Source organism: Nelumbo nucifera, chromosome 1 (genome assembly GCF_055504915.1).
Source record: "Nelumbo nucifera cultivar China Antique chromosome 1, China Antique-T2T, whole genome shotgun sequence".
In the NCBI taxonomy this organism is placed as follows: Eukaryota; Viridiplantae; Streptophyta; class Magnoliopsida; order Proteales; family Nelumbonaceae; genus Nelumbo; species Nelumbo nucifera.
The window spans coordinates 92,357,085-92,373,796 of NC_142649.1; the positions used below are offsets into that span (position 1 = coordinate 92,357,085).

At 39.2% G+C, this 16,712-nt stretch overlaps 1 protein-coding gene across 1 annotated transcript; it reads left to right on the forward strand.

Annotated features, from left to right (window-relative positions):
• Positions 1-1,789: 1,789 nt before the first annotated feature.
• LOC104589604 (ribonucleoside-diphosphate reductase large subunit-like) lies at positions 1,790-10,243 on the forward strand. The gene is made up of 17 exons (XM_010247967.3): positions 1,790-2,403; positions 2,586-2,647; positions 2,761-2,848; positions 3,235-3,498; positions 3,584-3,824; positions 4,065-4,141; positions 4,306-4,476; positions 4,565-4,657; positions 4,735-4,884; positions 4,985-5,071; positions 5,182-5,346; positions 5,430-5,549; positions 6,035-6,237; positions 8,714-8,863; positions 8,963-9,110; positions 9,543-9,626; positions 9,727-10,243. The coding sequence occupies exons 1-17, from the start codon at positions 2,176-2,178 to the stop codon at positions 9,823-9,825; spliced, it is 2,430 nt and encodes an 809-aa protein (XP_010246269.1). The 5' UTR covers positions 1,790-2,175; the 3' UTR covers positions 9,826-10,243.
• The last annotated feature ends 6,469 nt before the right edge of the window (positions 10,244-16,712 follow it).

Consider the following 16,712-nt stretch of genomic DNA (forward strand, 5'->3'; position numbering starts at 1 on the left):
TTCTGTGAATGATCATATCCACTTATCTTATGAGCTATCCCTTTGGCCTCTGTCAGACAAGGTTCATTGCCATTTTAGGTTAAACTTTTATGTCCAGTAAGTGCAGATCCGCCATATTCGTGAATGCCAAGGTACCGTGAAAGAGTCTTCCATTTTAGGATAGGCCCCTCCCACATCGGTCTATGACGCTCGTATCATCTTATGAAGCAATCAAACAAACTCACCAGCAAATGGATAACCCAATTTTATGGTGCATCTCCTCATTACTGATAAACCCATCCTCATGCTAATGACGGAAGGCCTTTTAAAGAGTTCATCATATGAATCTCTCTATCATACACACTTATATAAATCTAGAGGGAACAAGTTGTTACATCCCTAGATCTGAGTTAGGTCAAACCGAAGTGGCTCCCACCGATTTTCTTAAAGCTTTGGGATTTGGTCTGCAAGATTTTCCCTACTTTGTTTAGTCTCTCATAACTCTCAAATTCATTTTTTTTCATTTTAATTAAAAAAATTATTGTTAAATATAACAGGCCATTTAATTTTCCAACATATGTGAGCTAGAGTGCCAATATAAAGTATGATGTGTTCTTATCTGATTCAAAGTATAACAAGGATTTAAATTTACACACATACGGGATATATCGTATTGGTATTTGTCCATGGTCATAGCATACGGTTTGTAAAATGGATGTATCAAACCGACATGGATGCGTATTGGCCTATATCACACTGTATCAACTGATACGCATCAATACAGACCAATATATAGTTTTTTCTCTCAATGTTTTCAAAATTGGATCGAAGAAAAACTAATCACTTGATTGGTTTTGTTTCACCCAAAACCGCCTTTTGGCAAAAAAAAAAAAAAAATTGTTGAATTGGTCTACGAATAATTGACCCGAGCAATCGAACCATCGACCTAGACAACGATTATCTGGTTGTTTTATTTTTTATTTTTTATTTTTATATTTTTGTTAGAACAGGCCCGTTGGTTCCGAGCCTGAAACATAAGCCCTAGCCTAGGTCTACACGGGCCAGGTGGGGCCGAAATTGATTATAGGCCAATGTCTTTCATATATAAAACATTACATATCTATAATATTTTATATTAAATGACATAACATGCATATAAACTTTTATTTTATATTATATAATATAAAATATTACATATAATATAAATTATACATGTCATATTATAATATTTATATATAAAGTGTATAATATAATGTAAAATAACATGTATATACATTATACACAAAATGTATAAATTTAAATATATGTGGGTTGTACCGGGCCCAGATTGGGCTTGAAATATTAAGCCCAAACCTGATTCTAAAATTTGTGGGCCTGATGTAGCCCAAGCCTAATCCGAACTTGAACATAAAACCCAGGCCCAAGCCCAGAATTTTTAGGCCGAACTTGTGCGGGCTGTGCCGGGCCGGGCTGAAATGATCACCCCTAAGCCAAGGCCCATATCCACACGGACCCGGGCTGGCTCTGGCCTCTGAGATCTACAGCCTACAGACTGGAGTCAAGGCCCCCCACCACAATTGTTATTCCATCAAGATGGGACGAAAAAGACAAGCGTGGATCCCGGTGCGGAATCATTACTTTTTGATTTTCATTTTTCCTTTTTGATTGTAGAATAATAAAGTACGCTAAAATCAAATCTATACGTAGAACCACAAAGGATTCTAATCCAACGCTAAAAGCGTGATTTCCGTAACAAATATGTAGATTTTGCCTACATAGCATCATGGCCCAAAACCGCGCCATCCCCGTCATTATCATCATCATAAAAACGAATTTATTATTATTTTTCACTAGAAAAATCAATCAAAACCGTAGATGAATGTGGTCCTAACGGCTTTATAAAGTCAGGTAGCGGGAACCCGTTTATACGCCACTGACCACAGTCCACAGACTTCTTCTTCTTCTTCATAAGTTGGCGGGAAACTTGAAAAACCAAAGAAGAGGGAAAGCCTGAGATGAGAAATTAATTAAAAATTTTTCTTATTTAAGCACCAATTCCTAGGGTTTTCTTCTCTTGTACACTATTGCCTCCCTATAAATCCCTTTCCTTGTCTATTCTGTTTCCCTGCAATTCTCCCTGCAATTTAGTTGTTCGACGAAATTCCCCACACAGGGGATCTTTTCCTTTGATCGAAGATGTACGTCATCAAGAGAGATGGTCGGCAGGAAGCTGTTCATTTTGACAAGATCACCGCTCGTTTGAAGAAGCTCAGTTATGGGTTGAGCATTGATCACTGTGATCCAGTGCTTGTGGCTCAGAAGGTCTGCGCTGGGGTCTACAAGGGTGTCACCACAAGCCAGCTTGATGAACTGGCTGCCGAGACTGCCGCTGCAATGACTGCAAATCACCCGGATTATGCATCCGTAAGTATTTCATTTCTCGTAATAGTGGGTTTGCGTTTGTGTTTTGGTTTTCGTCATCGGACTAAGATTTGTAGGTCTATTGCTTCTTCGTTGACGATGTTGATTAATGAAGATAGGAGGCATTTGGCTTGATTGTTGATTTATTATTGATTCTGTTTCTCTTTTTGTTTGTGTGAATGTAGCTGGCTGCTAGAATTGCTGTTTCGAATCTGCATAAGAATACCAAAAAATCATTTTCAGAGACGTAAGTTTATTCTGTATTTGAATTTCTTTTATTTTTGTAACTTTTTTTGGTCTTGGTCTAATTTTTTCTTGGTATACTCGGAAGAGTTGATCAGATTTGCGTTGTTGGTGCAGGATCAAGATCATGTACAACCATTTCAATGAACGATCTGGGCAGAAGGCTCCTCTAATTGCTGATGATATTTACGGAATAATCATGAAGGTACTCTTAGCCTGCATGCTTTATATTAATTCATATGGCGGTAAATGTTTGTAAGAGTTCCTTTTAGTTGTAGATCATAGCATGGATTTTTTCTCTTGGTGGAATTCATCCATTGACATTGCTAGAATCTACTGTGCTGAATACTAAAAACACTATGAAATGAAATGGTTGCAACACTCAAATACAGTGCTGAGTACTAAAAACGCTTAGAGAGACCAGTATCCAATTTGATGAGGACCTATTGCCAATTAGGCCCATCTACAAGTGTTGAGGAGTTGTCTGCTATGAGAATATGATTCTTCTTTTGTGTGTTATTTGTTTAGATGTTCATGAATATTGTGATTCTAGGATTTTAAATATGTTAACATGGTTCCTATCTCTTTCAGAATGCAGCACGCTTGGACAGTGAGATCATATATGACAGAGACTTTGACTATGATTTCTTCGGTTTTAAAACCCTTGAGAGATCCTACCTGTTGAAGGTTCAGGGGAAGGTTGTAGAAAGGCCACAGCACATGTTGATGAGGGTTGCTGTTGGAATCCACAAGGATGACATTGATTCTGCTATCAAAACATACCATTTGATGTCACAGCGTTGGTTCACTCATGCCTCTCCAACTCTCTTCAATGCTGGGACTCCGAGGCCTCAAGTATGTTTTACATATATTTTTTGTATGTTGTAATTTCTGTTGCTCATTATCCTTTGGCTCAAATTTGTTTTGTTTGTTTTGGCAGCTCAGCAGTTGCTTCCTTGTGTGCATGAAAGATGATAGTATCGAGGGAATATATGATACCTTGAAGGAGTGTGCTGTGATCAGCAAATCTGCTGGTGGAATTGGTGTTTCTGTTCATAATATTCGAGCCACTAGCAGTTACATTTGTGGTACAAATGGGACATCCAATGGTATTGTTCCAATGCTGCGTGTCTTCAATGACACTGCTCGCTATGTTGATCAGGGAGGAGGCAAGAGGAAGGGTAAGATGGTCAATAGTCAATTTCTCAATCATCTCTTACTGTTGTTATCATATATTTAAGCATGTCTCTACTAATGCTCTTTGTCTTTCTAAAAAGGAAACAAAGGAAAAGAAAAAAAAATATTAGTTTACTTCATGCATGCACATACAGAATTTGTTCTATGCATGTTTTGCTTGTATTAATCTGATGTTGTGGCTTACTTGGTATCCTGTTTTCATACTTTTCCCATGCTTGGTCTAGGTGCATTTGCTGTGTATTTGGAGCCATGGCATGCTGACGCATTTGAGTTTTTAGATCTCAGAAAGAACCATGGAAAGGTATGTACTTGTGTGTAGCTGATCTCGATGGTTTCACTGCAAAATGGTTGTTAATTCTGTTGCTAGTTCAGTTCTTTTGCATTTTTTTGCTCTTTGAGCCACAGTTTCTATGTCCATCAGCTTTATTATTTAGCATTCATCTTTAAGTTTTGGTGCTATCACAGGAAGAGCACCGGGCAAGGGATCTATTTTATGCTCTTTGGGTTCCTGATCTTTTTATGGAAAGAGTCCAAAGTGATGGACAATGGTCCTTGTTTTGCCCCAATGAGGCTCCTGGTCTGGCTGACTGTTGGGGTGAGGAATTTGAGAAACTGTACACAAAATATGAGAGAGAGGTAAATGTCATTGCTGCTTTCTAGGTTGGGTCTTTGTTTGAGCTTTCAATTGGCAGGTTCTAATAAGCTCCTATATTTCTGTATATAGGGTAAAGCAAAGAAGGTTGTCTCTGCACACAGTCTCTGGTTTGAGATTCTGAAAGCGCAAATTGAAACCGGAACTCCTTATATGCTTTTCAAGGTATGAATGCAAATGTAACTTCTCTCAACTGTAAAGATTCCTTGGCTTCTGTTCTTGATCCTGATCTATTTCTGCAGGATACTTGCAATAGAAAAAGTAACCAGCAAAATTTGGGGACCATCAAATCTTCAAATTTGTGCACTGAGATTATTGAGTATACAAGTCCAACAGAAACTGCTGTTTGCAATTTAGCATCCATTGCTTTACCTCGATATGTAAGGGAGAAGGTGGGTGATATATTTGCATTTAAGTATTCTAAAATGCTTTACTTATGTTTTTCTGTATCCTGGATGCTCCTGTATACTCATTCTTTTTTTATTGTACCAGGGGGTGCCTATTGAGTCACACCCATCGAAGTTGGTTGGAAGTAGAGGACACACGAACCGATACTTTGACTTTGATAAACTAGCAGAGGTTTGTGTACAATATGCAGATACTTTCCTACTTTGTATCCTCATTACAAGTATTAGAATGTGAGCTTAAGACAGTGCTTTTAAACTTTGTCACCTGTGGGGCTGAGACAGGTTACTGCAGTAGTTACATCAAATCTCAACAAAATAATTGATGTAAACTACTACCCTGTTGAAACTGCAAGGAGGTCAAACCTGCGGCACAGACCAATTGGGATTGGAGTTCAGGGCCTTGCTGATACATTCATCCTACTTGGCATGCCATTTGATTCGCAAGAGGTAAAAAGAATTTTAACGAATTTGTTTTGGTATCTTTCTAAACTAGTTTATATAGGTTAGTTAATATTTGTTTATATCTGCAGGCACAACAGCTTAATAAAGACATCTTTGAGACCATATACTATCATGCCCTTAAAACTTCTGCAGAGTTGGCTGCAAAAGAAGGTTCTTATGAGACATATAGTGGGAGTCCTCTGAGCAAGGTTTGTGACTATGAAGAACTTCTTATCCTATCTTGTGTTCTTAGTTCCGTTCTTACCTTGTTTACTTGTGCCCATGTTTAGGGTGCAAGTTGGGTACCTGATTTATGGGACATACACAGCAATGGCTCTACTGTATTTTTGGCACTTCAATTGCAACCACCTAATATATGCACTACTTAGATTTTCAGATAGAATATATCAAGTTGTTAGCTATAAAAGGAGCAGCAGGTTTGTTGTTATCTCTTGATTGGGTTGAATTTAAATGTGAAGATCCCCTTCATATGTGTTTTGTTGAATTGTGTGCATTTAAAATGTGTAGAAAGAGTGGGGGGGGGGATGCCTTGCCCCCCAACCAAGCTAATAATTTTCATTTAAGGATCTTTTGTAATCATTCTGTTGTCATCTAATGCATGTAAAATGGCAAAAATATGGTAGAGCCATACACTACCTACACGTACAGGAGCTTATATAATGGTGATGTGCAGGGAATTCTTCAACCGGATATGTGGGGTGTAACACCATCTGATAGGTGGGATTGGTCTTCGCTAAGGGAATTGATATCCAAGAATGGAGTGAGAAATTCCCTTCTTGTAGCACCCATGCCCACAGCTTCAACTAGTCAGATTCTTGGCAACAATGAGTGCTTTGAGCCATACACCTCTAATATCTATAGTCGCAGAGTGTTGAGGTTTGTTAATAATTCTCTCTAGTTAACTTTGTGTTTTCAATTAAGACTTGGAGTATTGTTCAAAATAATGGTATGATATATGTATCCTTTTTTGGCTGAGGTCCATGGTACACCCATTTTTTTTTTATCAATAACAGAAACTTTATTAAGATTTATGAAGCTTTAGGTACAAAAAGGGGGAGATGAAGAGTCTTATCTCCCCATTAGTAAGAACGTTAAAAATTAGCCCAAAAAATAGCCTCCCTATTCACCCCTTGCTTGGCCAACCCATCTGCAAAAGAATTAGCAATCCTTTTCACCCAACTGTATTGTATCTCAATGCCCCTACATAGCCATAAGATTTTTTTCTTTTCATTATTGTAACTCCACAAGCCATTGTCCTCTTTCTTCAACCAGCTAATCACCACCTTTGAATCACCTTCCAAAATCAGTCGACTAATATTTAGTTCCCTTGCTCTTTGAACCCCTTCCAAAGTTGCAAGGATCTTAGCCTTAATAGAGTCCTTCTCCAATAGGGCCTAAGAACAGAGCAATAACAATCCCTTCCTCATTCCTGAAAACTCCCCCAATCCCAGAGGGCCCTGGATTCCTTATGCTACTGCCACCAAAATTCACTTTTATAAATCCGGAGGGAGGAGGGGACCACAAGGGACTAAGAGTCCTCTTACACAGAGTAGAGGTTGCTAACTCTTTTCAGTTTCTTAACAGGTCAACTATTGGAGAGTCTGAGAACAGTTCCATAGTTTTTAGCCAGTGGGCAACCCTTAAAAGTATTAGGTCTAATAGTTCTTCCAAGGATCTCTCCTTTTTTGAAAATATTCGAGAGTTTCTTTCCTCTCATAGTGACCAACGCACGGCTGCCCTAATACTCCACATCATCTTCCCTCCCTTAGGCCATCTGAAAAACGAAGGGGAGAACAAACCTTGGACACTCTCAGGAGGGTTCCAAGTACACCCAAAGCGAGAGAGTACCCACTCCCAAATAGTTTTAGTAACCTTACAAGAGACCAAAAGGTGGTAACCGGATTCCCTATCATCTTTAAAGAGAGAGCATCTATTAGGAAGTAAACAAGAATTGAGTATCTTTTTCTGAAGTAGATCATTTGTATTTATTATTTCCAGGAAAATTTCCCAACAAAAAAACCCAACCCGAGGAGGAATGGGCTTGCTCTAAATTTCCTTAATCGGAAAGGACACACCAGAAGGGTTAGATAACTGAGTTAAGGTTTCAAAAAATGAAGCACAAGAGAAGGTTCCTGAAGTAGAAGGGATCCAAATTCTGGTGTCTTCCCTATTAGGATCAAGGAAGATATTCTCAAGGATGGCTAATAAAGGTAAGAGGCTGTCCAAGTCTGTATCCCTAATTGCCCTTCGCAGGTTGATGTTCCACCCAAAACTAGAAGTGGAGTCTGAAGGAACTAAAAAAGAAGAGATAAGTTCATTTTTCAAATCTGACAGAGCATACAAGGAAGGGAACTGGTCTTTTAGAGGTGAAACCCCAACCCAAAGATGTTTCCAAAATTTTATTCGATTGTCAGAGTTAACACCGTACCTGATCCAAGGGGAGAAAATTGGAAGCAGATCATGGATGGATTTCCATAGAGAAGCAACTGTAGCCCTTGCCACAATTCTAGAATCCTAGCCATTGTCTTCCAGCCCTTGTATGCTAGCCACAATCTTTGTCCACAATTTTTCCTTTTCCACTGTGAACCTCCACAACCATTTTCCCAACAACGCCATATTCCTTTTCTTGATGTTTCCAATCCCAAGACGGTCCATGGTACACCCATTGACTGATATGGACTGATTTAGTCAATGCATTATCTAAAGCTTTCTATTAAGCTTATGCGTTTTCAACTTAATTAAAATATAATACTGAATTGTATGTTAATACTAGTAAGAATGTCTAAGAAATCTAACTTGCATATTAAATTAACTTGCTTTGTGGATTTCCAGTCCCCATTATGAATTACAAATTTGTAATGCATTACATGCATATTATTTTGTAGCAGGTTGACCATTTGTGTATATAATTTATTATCTAATTTTGGATGCACTATGCCTATAACTATATAATAGTGGGTTCATTTGAAAATTTTTATATAAATTATCTTAAATGGAGTATACATTTATGTAACTATAGAATTTATAGTGGATTCATTTGTATTTTGCATACAAATGTAACTTCAATTGGTTGTTGTTTTCTATGTTGATTGAAATGCATTATTTCCTACGAGCTGTTACAGTATGTGCAACTTTATGTCTACCTTACCTCCAATTGAGCTGTAGAATTTGTGTTATTGATATATTTATAAGACTTGTGGGCGTCCACTGTATTCTAGTTTTTCCCAAGTGTCTGTCTCTTAAAATTACCATTTTGAAACTCTCGGCAAATGCTGATACTTCAATCTTTGACTTGGAGCAACAATCTATGGTTTGCAGATCTGATTATTTTGTTTTTTAATTTTTGTTTCAGTGGTGAATTTGTTGTGGTGAACAAGCACCTCCTTCATGACTTAACTGAGATGGGCCTTTGGTCTCCTGCTCTTAAGAACAAGATAATTTATGAGAATGGTTCTGTTCTCAAAATCCCAGAGATTCCTGATGATCTCAAGTCTATCTACAAGTATGGATGTTCCATTTCCTTGTTTGTTTTATATGTTTGCTAAATATCCTTTGTATTTGCATGCCCATAGAATATTGCTAATTTGTTATATAACACCAGAACTGTCTGGGAGATTAAGCAAAGGACATTAGTGGACATGGCTGTTGATCGTGGGTGTTACATAGATCAGAGTCAGAGCCTAAATATCCATATGGACCAACCTAATTTTGGGAAGCTTACTTCCTTGCATTTCTATGCTTGGTCAAAGGTATTTTCCTCTATACAATGCTTAGTTCTCTAAATTGTGATGAATTTTAGGGAAATCTGATGCATTTTTGTGATGAATTGTCATCTCTAGCATATGTTTCTGTTGAACATGTTTTGGAGGTGGAGGGAGTTGGGGTTAGAGCAACATTGTGAATTCATCTCTTATCTTGGTTTAGATATTCTTTATCTGATTGGTTAAACTATGATAATTGATCTTCTGCAATTTCTTTATAGTTGGGACACAAGGGTCCATCAATTAGATGGTTATTATTTTGTTAGGTTTGATTCATGCTGTTTATAATCAAAAGCTTTGATGGTCTCAAAGATGATCAAATAAACATCCTGGTGCACTTGTAATGTTTAGTTATGTTTTTGTTCTTGTTCACTTTTTAATATCTTTACTAAACTTCCTCTGCTCCCTGGATATGCCAAGGGTTTAAAAACTGGGATGTATTACCTACGAACACGTGCTGCAGCAGATGCCATCAAGTTCACTGTTGATACCTCAATTTTCAAGGTAATAATAGTTGGTCTTATTTACTTGTATCTTCATCTTCACTACCATTATATTTTTTTCCTGTTTTTTAATCAAGCTCAAGTTCCTTGTGGTAATACAGGAAGAGAAGGTGAAGCCAGTGCATGATGTTAGTGCAAGCATGGCACAAATGGTTTGCTCTCTGGAGAACAGAGAAGAGTGTTTGGCATGTGGAAGTTAGTTTCTTTATATGGAATATGAGAACTGTTGATTCGGGTGCAAGTACACAACGTCCAAATGCTGAAACAGGATAATGGGAAAATGCTGCAAGGGTTGAGAAGATGGTTCTATCGGGTCAAGTTTCTAGCCAATTACACTGGTTAACTTTCTCTGTACAGCTGCTCTATGTAAGCCCCTCAGATAGGGTAATGGTGATATGTATATGTTTATTCTGTATTGGGTTTTGGATTTGGAGAGTAGCTGGTACCCCGACCACAATATCTCCACTCCACGTGATAGAAGTATTGATGATAGCTGGTCTCTTGGGTTCATTGCTAGCATCTGCTTTATTTAGTGACGGTTATCTCATCCTACTCCCAATGACTATGTACATGCTTTCATAGTTTAATATTGAGCCTAAATCTTGTGTTTTCTGCTTAGCGATTCATTGTGCTAAAATTAAGTTGGATAATGGTTCTAGTCAAGGGTCAAAGTATCGATATGTCCGATACTCGGTATCAAGCTGTATTGATACTTTTTTTTTATTTTTTTATTTTTAGTTTTTTTTTTTTTCAAATCCAAGGGTTGGTTTAAGGTCCTGTTCACCCCCTGAACTGGTTGAAATCCCAAAATACCCCATGGAAGAGCATATTGGGAAGCCCCTCATACGATACGGCTAATACGGCCTGATATGTATCTGCCAATATGGTCTGATACATATTGAAATTTCGAACCTTGGTTCTAGTTGCCCATTCTAATGCATTCTTTTTTGTGAGCAAGTATTAATGTCTTCGGTATCTCTTGGCTGTCAGGCTATGGTGGTTATAGAAAATTTTGTATTCCTAGGCATTATACCTGACCTGGACCTTCTCCATTTAATGGCCAGATGCTGAAACTTGAGTAGAAATGATTCTAGTTTCTAAAATTTTTGCCATGAATAGATTTGTAAATCTGGGCCCAAACCCAACTTAACCCTCGATCTGATATGACCCAAGTCCAAGACTAATAGGGAGGATCCAAATGGGCCCGAGATTTGTAAAAGAAGAAACTCTGAAGATGCGTTTATGCAACCATTAAGATGTGAAAATTTATTGAAGCCAACCAAAAACTAGGGGTGTTCATGGGTTGGGTTGGGTTGGTTTATTGGGGTTTTCCCAACTGATCCGATTTGGTCGGGTTACCTGAGGTGAAATTGAAATTGACCCATTGATAGGCCAAACCGACTTGGTCGGTTTGAGTCGGGTTGGGTCGGTTTGGGTTGGTTTCAGTTTTACTCTTGTACAAAAGGACACTGATAGCTATAAATATATAATCATAGCAAGTGCACTAGTTATCAAGTAGTATAAAATATCGTTCCCACGAGGATTTAACAAAATAAGTATTAGAACCACAGTCTTCCCTAATTATTTGGGCAACCGAAATTCAGAATTGAGCAAGGACTATTGAGAATAAAAATTAGCATAAGAAAATAAAAGCGAAGTTGATCACTAATCGAATCTGCAAAGGATGGAATCGCTAGGGCTTTTGGTTCACTTAACCAATGCAATGAATATTTATGGGTTCGATTTATCAAGATTAGTTGTCATTCTCATAAGTTGAAGTCTTTCCAATTTTATTTAATATTCTCTCTCGAGATATACTAAACCTACGGCCATCAGGTAGCCCTTCGATCTCTCGAGTAGAACTCTCAAGATGGGAGTGCATTAAGTCCAAGAAAACCATGAAATTTAGATGAATCATGTATATATATCTCTATATACCATTCAATTCACACTATGAATTATTCAATCGATTATGTGAATTCCTCTCTCGATTCATTCACATAATTCAAATCAATTAAGAGGTGGCCAAGTTCTTAATTGCATTAAGTACAATAATTCATAGACTATATGAAAATCACAATCTTGGATAAATCATAAAGATAAAAATATATTCATTAACATACTTAGGCTTTCATAAGCCCTAGCAAGAAATAAATCAGTTCATGATAAGAGAATTAAAGCAAACAAAGGGAAATAAAGAACTCTTGAATTCGTCCATGGTGCTGAGATCTCTTCTTGTCGCCACCTTCTTCTTGAGATTTCTTGAATTTTTGATCTCCTTTCCTCTCTTTCTTGACTTCTTTTCTCCTCTCTTGATTGATAGCTCAATGCAATTCGTGATCCCCTCCAGAGATTGAGTGATGCCTAAAGCTGGTCCTTCCCCTCCTTTATATAGCTTAAGGGGAGGGGGTGGTCTTCTACTTCCTCTTGAAGTTTATCTTACAAGTCTTATTCTAATTATACTCTTATCTCTTTATCTAATGAACTCAATCCTTTTATCTTTCTAAGATTACATCAAGAATTTAGATCTGGAAGGACTCTTCTCAGTTTCTTGTTCTTGGATTCGTATTAGACCTCCTCTGCGAATTGGGCTGCTGCCAGGCTTTTCTACAAGTTGGGCTTCAGCTGCGGATTGGGCCTTCCTGTGAATTTTTCGCGACCTCGGGCCCGGATTTGACTTCGATACAGGCCGAATCTGCGAAAGCCCAAAACATGAAAGTTGTGTCTTTTTCTCTTATATTTCCAGTGGATCTTGAATCAGCCCATTCAGAGTTCGGAGACGTGAGTTACGCCCAGATCACTGAACGATGTCGAAATTGTGAAAAATCATCCGATTTGGCTTTCTTTGCTCTTGATGCCTTTTTTCATACCCTGGACCAAAATACAAGAGATATGAGTCCAATTAGATGCTAATTTAGTATAAAAGACAGAATAATTGGGGATAAAAATATGATAAATTCTACTCTCATCAGACACCTAATTGAATTCTAATTGTAATTGCCTAATGAGTTGCTTATTTGGTGTAAAAGATTATAGAAAGTTAGAAACTAGGATAAATTGCCTATTCTAATTGTAATTGCCTAATGGGTCTTCTAGTTCTAGTAGAAGACTAGTTATAGTTAAGTAGGAACTACTACTAGTTCGGTTTGGGTCGGGTTGGTTTCGGTTTTCACACAAGAAAACCGAAACCGACCTGATATATCAATTTATATATTTGCCCAACCCGAAACCGACCGGTACTGATAAAAACCCGGTCGACTCGGATTGGGTCGGTCCAGGTTGGTCGGTTTGGGCATTCTTATGAACAGCCCTACCAAAAACCAGTGTTTCAAAATCTGGACGGCTTTTTAACCTGGCAAACTGGCTTGGGGGTTTGATCTGGTGGCTAACCTGTTAACCTGGTGAAAAGTGAAAACCATATAAAACTGAGGCCTAATAAGCTGTTCGGATCTACTCCTCACAGAGTGCTTTTCACACCGACTTCACAACATGTCCTAACCACACATCTAGAACATTTCCTGTGCATGTACATGTATTTATGATGTTTCCAATATACTATGAGATGTGGCTGTGAGGAGCAGATCCCAATTCCTTAACGCTAGCCATTAATAGGCTTGTTAGCACTATGGTTATATAAGGCGAATGCTGGAATAAGTGAATCAGAGGCCTAAATATGATTCTTTCAGTTTGGAAGGGCTGATAGCAAGGCCTCATGTTGGTGTAAGAGGCGACTTGTTTCTACCGATCTGATTTGATTCTGGTTAGCGACCTGTTTAACGTATCAAGTGACTTCCCCCTTTAGTAGGATATTGCTTCCGACTTCCTCGGGATCATGACATTACGTCAGAAGAGCTGGCTATCACCCCATTTGCTTCGAGCGGGATTGGATAAATGTTACCCACTTACGTGGAGTCCACCTCTAGGCGTGAAATCACCTCCGAACTAGATGGGTTGGGGGATCCTGGACGCGTTTTGTGAGGCTCACGGTATCTCGCCTATATAAGGGCCTCACCTCCAACCTCACAAGGTATGCATGATTTAGCTCTCTAAGCACTCTAGCTCTCTTGCTTTCTTGTAAACAATTACCAGCTTGCTGACTTAAGCATCAAAGTGCCCACCTCAGGTCAAGCAATTCAGACACTCTGATCTGTTTTTTTTGTAGCTCAACCAAGCAACCTCACCATCTTGGCAACTGAGCTGTTTGCCAGCAGGGAGCACCAAATCACGCATCATCAATTGGCGCCGTCTGTGGGAATGCTACACACAAGCCATATTCTCACACCCCCTTTCTAACTAGGGGTGTAAACGGTATTCAAAAATCTGATTTCAATGATATTCAATATAATCGAATTGAATTCGGGTATCCTATTCATATCGAATAGTTAATCGGTTTCGAATTCAGATATGACCTTATTCAATTCGATAAATATCCGAATTCGACCGATTATTTAATTCTTATATATAATATATAAAATATTTTATACAATTTATATATTATAATAATTAATTTATATAAAATATTTATATATTTTATATCAATAAAATATTTATTTTATATATTTATTAATTATCTAAAATAATTAATTAATTGAATTGAATCAAATATTCGAATATTTAATCGGATTCGAATTCGGATATTATTTCAATATCCATTGGATATTGAATTGGACTCGGATATTCATTGTGTCCCTGACTAGTATGCATACCGATGTCCTCTCTGTTACTATTGGACAGTTCACTGTGTCCCTGACCTTACTAGGCGTCCTTGTCATGCACAACCCTAACCACCCCCTACCCACTGTAGATGTGCCTCTTCCATGATTGAACCCTCTGTGGTTCCTGTTGGACTTGATGGTCATCAATTCAACGAGCTGGTGTAGTTCGTCTACGGGATTAACCTAGAGATGAGAATGTGGGAAGGTGGTTTTGCCGCATTACCAGGGATGCAATAGTAGCAGCAACAACACCAACATCAGGTCGCAGGGCAGAACTCCAACTAGAACTAACAACCTGACGACCCACCTCGCTGTCACGACAACCAAAACCAGGTTCCCGTTGTGGAATCAACCTGAGATGTGATGTCCGAGGCTACCAGTTCCACTGAAGGGTCTCAAAGAAGGCATCACAGATGTGCACGCCACAACACAGAAAGGAGCCGCCTTGCTTCGAATGACAACAAGGAAGTGGAAAAGAAAGAGGAAGAAAAGAAGGAGGTGTGCCAGATCGACACCTTGTTTGCGTAGCCAATGACCCGAACCTCGCAACTAGTTGTGGAAATCCTCATGGCCCCATGGCCTAAGGATTTCAAGGCCCCTAGCCTAGAGTCTTATGACATAACCATTGACCCGGTTGACCACCTTGATAGCTTCTAGGCCTTGATAAAGCTAAACAAGGCCAACGGTGTGAGCCTTTGCATGGCCTTCTCGACCACCTTTAGGGGCACAACTTGGATGTGGTACTCGGGGTTGGCCACGGGCTCCATTAAGAGTTGGATTCAGTTCATCGACCATTTTACCATACACTTTGCGACAAGCAAGCAGTTCCCGAAGTCGATGACCTATTTACTGAATGTTGTCCAGCAACCCGATGAGAAGCTTCAGACTACATCAAGCGGTTCAACTTGGAGTGGCTTCAGATCCCAAACCTTGACCTGGTTGTATACCTCACCTTGACAGTCAATGGCGTCTGACATCCTAACTTGCGTTAGGAGGTTGAGTTGAACCCTACGGATTTTATGGAGGAGTTCCTTAACCAGGTCGTCAAGTTCACAAAGGCCGAAGAAACGCTTGGGTCTCGGTTAGAGTTGATCGTCAAGTAAAATAGATCGGAGGATGAGTTCGGAAGTAGCAAGAAATGACGGAAGATCAAATTTCCAAGACGAAGTAGGTCCCTACATAGTCGGCATAGCATGTCGCCACAGAAAAGAAGCAGGTCCTCAAGTCGACGATCTCACACCCCTCCCATCTAGAACCGCAACTAGACTGCCCTAAATGCAAAGAGGAGAGAAATCTTGATGCAAATAAAGACAGTCGAGTATGTTAGGTGGCCACCCAGGATGAGAGGAGACCCAACCAATAGGAACCCAAATAAGTATTACCACTTCCATTGGGACTTCGGCCATGATACAAAGAATTGTCGTAATCTCAAGGATGAGATTGAGGAGCTGATCTGCCAAGGTTACATGAAGTAGTTCATCAAGCATGGAGACTGCCATCGACTTAATGGTTAATATTATGGATTTAAAATGGACTTCAAATGGGCTTTACAGATGGTTAATTGATTGGATCAATTTATCCCTGCATGTGATGTATGGATGTGTGATGTGCTACGTACATGGGCCATAAGTACTTGGCTCATGCTCAATCGACAGTGGCTCTTGCGCACACCATGGCTGAATGCACATCATTGCCATGGTATCCCTTTTGGTCATTGGATGACCTCCCTCAATGGTGGGCCCCACACCTCATCAAGAGGTTACGTGCGGAACCCTAGTCGTTTTAGGTCCATCGAAATCTGGCTTTATGAAAGTCAGTGGGAGCCACTTTGGTTTGACCTAAAATAAGAACTAGGGCGTAATTAACTGTTCCCTCCAGCTAATATGAGTGCATGTGATAGGGAGATTCATATGATGAACTCTCTAAAGGCCTTCCATCATTAGCATGAGGATGGGTCATTTAGTAATGAGGAAACGCACTAGAAAATGGGCTATCCATTTGCTGTTGGGCTTGTCTGAGTGTTTCATAAGATGATAGGGGCGTCATAGACCGATGTGGGAGAAGCTACACCAGAAAATGGGAACTCTCTCACGGTACCTTGGCGTTCACGAATATGATGGGTAAGCACTCACTGGACAAAAAGGTTTACCTGAAAACGGCTCTGAACCTTGTCTGACAGAGGCCAAAGGGAAAACTCATATGATGAGTGGATATGATCCTTCACAGAAAGGTGGTGGGGTTATGCAGCTGAAACAGTTGGCTTCATGCACCCTATGTGATTTCCCACATTTCCAGAGACAACCCGTAGTCTTCGTCACTGAGAAAGGAGGGAAATCTCAGAGATGAATAAATGGAAATGGAACGTATATTAA

Coding starts and splice junctions, on each gene's coding strand:
- LOC104589604 (XM_010247967.3), top strand. CDS start 2,176: ATGTACGTCATCAAGAGAGATGGTCGGCAGGAAGCTGTTCATTTTGAC. Junction 2,849..3,234: donor TTTACGGAATAATCATGAAG/GTACTCTTAGCC, acceptor TATCTCTTTCAG/AATGCAGCACGCTTGGACAG. Junction 4,885..4,984: donor CTCGATATGTAAGGGAGAAG/GTGGGTGATATA, acceptor TTATTGTACCAG/GGGGTGCCTATTGAGTCACA.